This window comes from Emiliania huxleyi (assembly GCF_000372725.1).
Source record: "Emiliania huxleyi CCMP1516 chromosome Unknown EMIHUscaffold_133, whole genome shotgun sequence".
Lineage (NCBI taxonomy): Eukaryota > Haptophyta > Isochrysidales > Noelaerhabdaceae > Emiliania > Emiliania huxleyi.
Genome location: NW_005201259.1, coordinates 208,462 through 210,336, shown reverse-complemented (window position 1 = coordinate 210,336; position 1,875 = coordinate 208,462). Strand labels below are relative to the sequence as shown.

The 1,875-nt window shown below is 60.4% G+C and overlaps 2 protein-coding genes across 2 annotated transcripts in view; both read right to left on the bottom strand.

Moving 5' to 3' along the window:
* Positions 1-348, bottom strand: part of EMIHUDRAFT_467223 (hypothetical protein) — a gene marked incomplete at its 5' end in the record, with an annotated part of 1,819 nt that extends 1,471 nt beyond the window's left edge. The window contains one exon of the mRNA XM_005788652.1: positions 286-348. Within this exon, the coding sequence (XP_005788709.1) occupies positions 286-348 (63 nt within the window). The remainder of the gene's footprint in view (positions 1-285) is intronic.
* Positions 349-1,301: 953 nt separating this feature from the next.
* EMIHUDRAFT_226588 (hypothetical protein) overlaps positions 1,302-1,875 on the bottom strand; it is a gene marked incomplete at both ends in the record, with an annotated part of 1,518 nt that continues 944 nt past the window's right edge. The window contains one exon of the mRNA XM_005788651.1: positions 1,302-1,345. Coding sequence (XP_005788708.1) covers positions 1,302-1,345 — 44 coding nt within the window. The remainder of the gene's footprint in view (positions 1,346-1,875) is intronic.

Genomic DNA, 1,875 nt, shown 5'->3' with positions numbered 1-1,875 from the left:
CGCCGAGGCGGGAGCTCGAGCACTGATGCCGCCGCCACCCGGCAGAGAATACGTTGGCGGGGAGTGACGGAAGGGGCGCATGCGCGGGCCGATCGATCGAACACAATGCGCGACTCTTTTCGTCGTCGTATCGTTTTCGTCGTTTCGCGTCGTTATCGTTGGTCTCAAGCTAATCAAAAACTCAAGGTCTGTCTGGTGCGGCGCCGCCGGCGCGTGCGGGACGTCGACTTGCGCGCGCCTCGTGCGGCGGTGAAAATTGATTCTCGCAGTTTTCGCACCCCCGACCCCGCTGGCGCTGCAAAAAAGCGCGAGAAGGGAAAAGGTGCAACTGCAAGAGAGCAAGACCATTACAGACCAAGAGCCGAGGCTCCGACGGCTGTGTATATCTGCTCGTCTATCCGTATCCCGTCTCCCCACCACTTCCCCCGAGCTCGGGTTGTGTCTCTCGGGTTCCCGTTTCCCGTTAAAGTGTTTTTACGATTTTCGTTTTCGCGCGGCTGCGGTGCGCGAGTTGCAACACTGGTGTGTCGTGTTGCAACTCGCATATATAGAGATAGATCAGATATCGCCGCTTTTTATTGGCCGGCCGGGCCGGGGCGCGCAGTGAAACCACCCCGGGGCCAACCGTCTTCGGTTTCGTCGCTTCCAAGTGCACTATAACCCACGAAACCCGAAAAGAAAACGTGTACCCCTTCGAGTGTATCTCGAGTGTTGCTATGGAGCGTCCGTTTCAACACGCGCTCGCGCGCTCGCGTCTGCTGGCGCCCAGAGAACATGTTGCACCACATGCTCCCGGCGGAGCCCAACTGCTTGCACTCGACAAGGCAGTCCATCCACTCGCGGCAGCTGAAGTCGAACTTCCACTCGATGCGGCTCGCGCCGGATTGTGAGCTCGGCGAGCGAGGTCGGAGAGCGACCTCCAGTTGGCCCAAGCCGCACGCCACTGAGGCAGAGCGGCCGTGCGCGTACGACGCCGTACGCGCACGGCCACTCTGCACCGACCGCAGCGCTGCAATTGCGACCGCAGTGGCTCAGCTCAGCCAGGGCTCGCTCGCCCGAGCTCGGAGCCGCCGGCGGTCATGGGCAGCAACAAAGGTTTGACGCGTCGCTCGGTGCAGGAGGGCAATGCAGTGGAGGTGCAGTGGCCGTCCGGCGCGCGCGCGATGGGCTGCAGCTTCATTGGCAGCTACCAGAGCGCGTCTGGAGCGCTGCCATTGTGTGACCCACGTGCAAGCGGCGGTTCCGGCCTGTTCCGCGCCTCTTTTTACGCCTTTCATTGGAGAGGGGGGGGCGAGGTCTCATCAACTTCGAAACCGCCTTTGAAAGGGGGCAAATGCGTCCGTCCCTGAGACGGTTGGAAAGGGGGTGGTTTCACTGCGCACGCCCAAATCACTCTCGTTCTATCGACGCTCACACCGCGGTGTGTGGGGACACAACACACGCACACACCACCGCACACGCACGCACCCGACACACACACTTGCGCACAACATGATACCGCATGTGCACACTGTGACACACATGGGTTGTCACATGCATACACACACAACACAACACACACACACACACACACACACACACACACACACACACACACACACACACACACACACACACACACACACACACACACACACACACACACACACACACACACACACACACACACACACACACACACACACACACACACACACACACACACACACACACACACACACACACACACACGCTCTCTAGCTTGTTCAGACCCACGCCTCGACCTTCTTGGGCAGCATCTGGTCCGACAGGTCCTCTCCGTGGCCTAGGCAGCCGGTCTCGCCCTCGCCCCAGGTAAAGAAGGCGCCGTCGGCGGTGATGGCGAGGCTGTGTTCG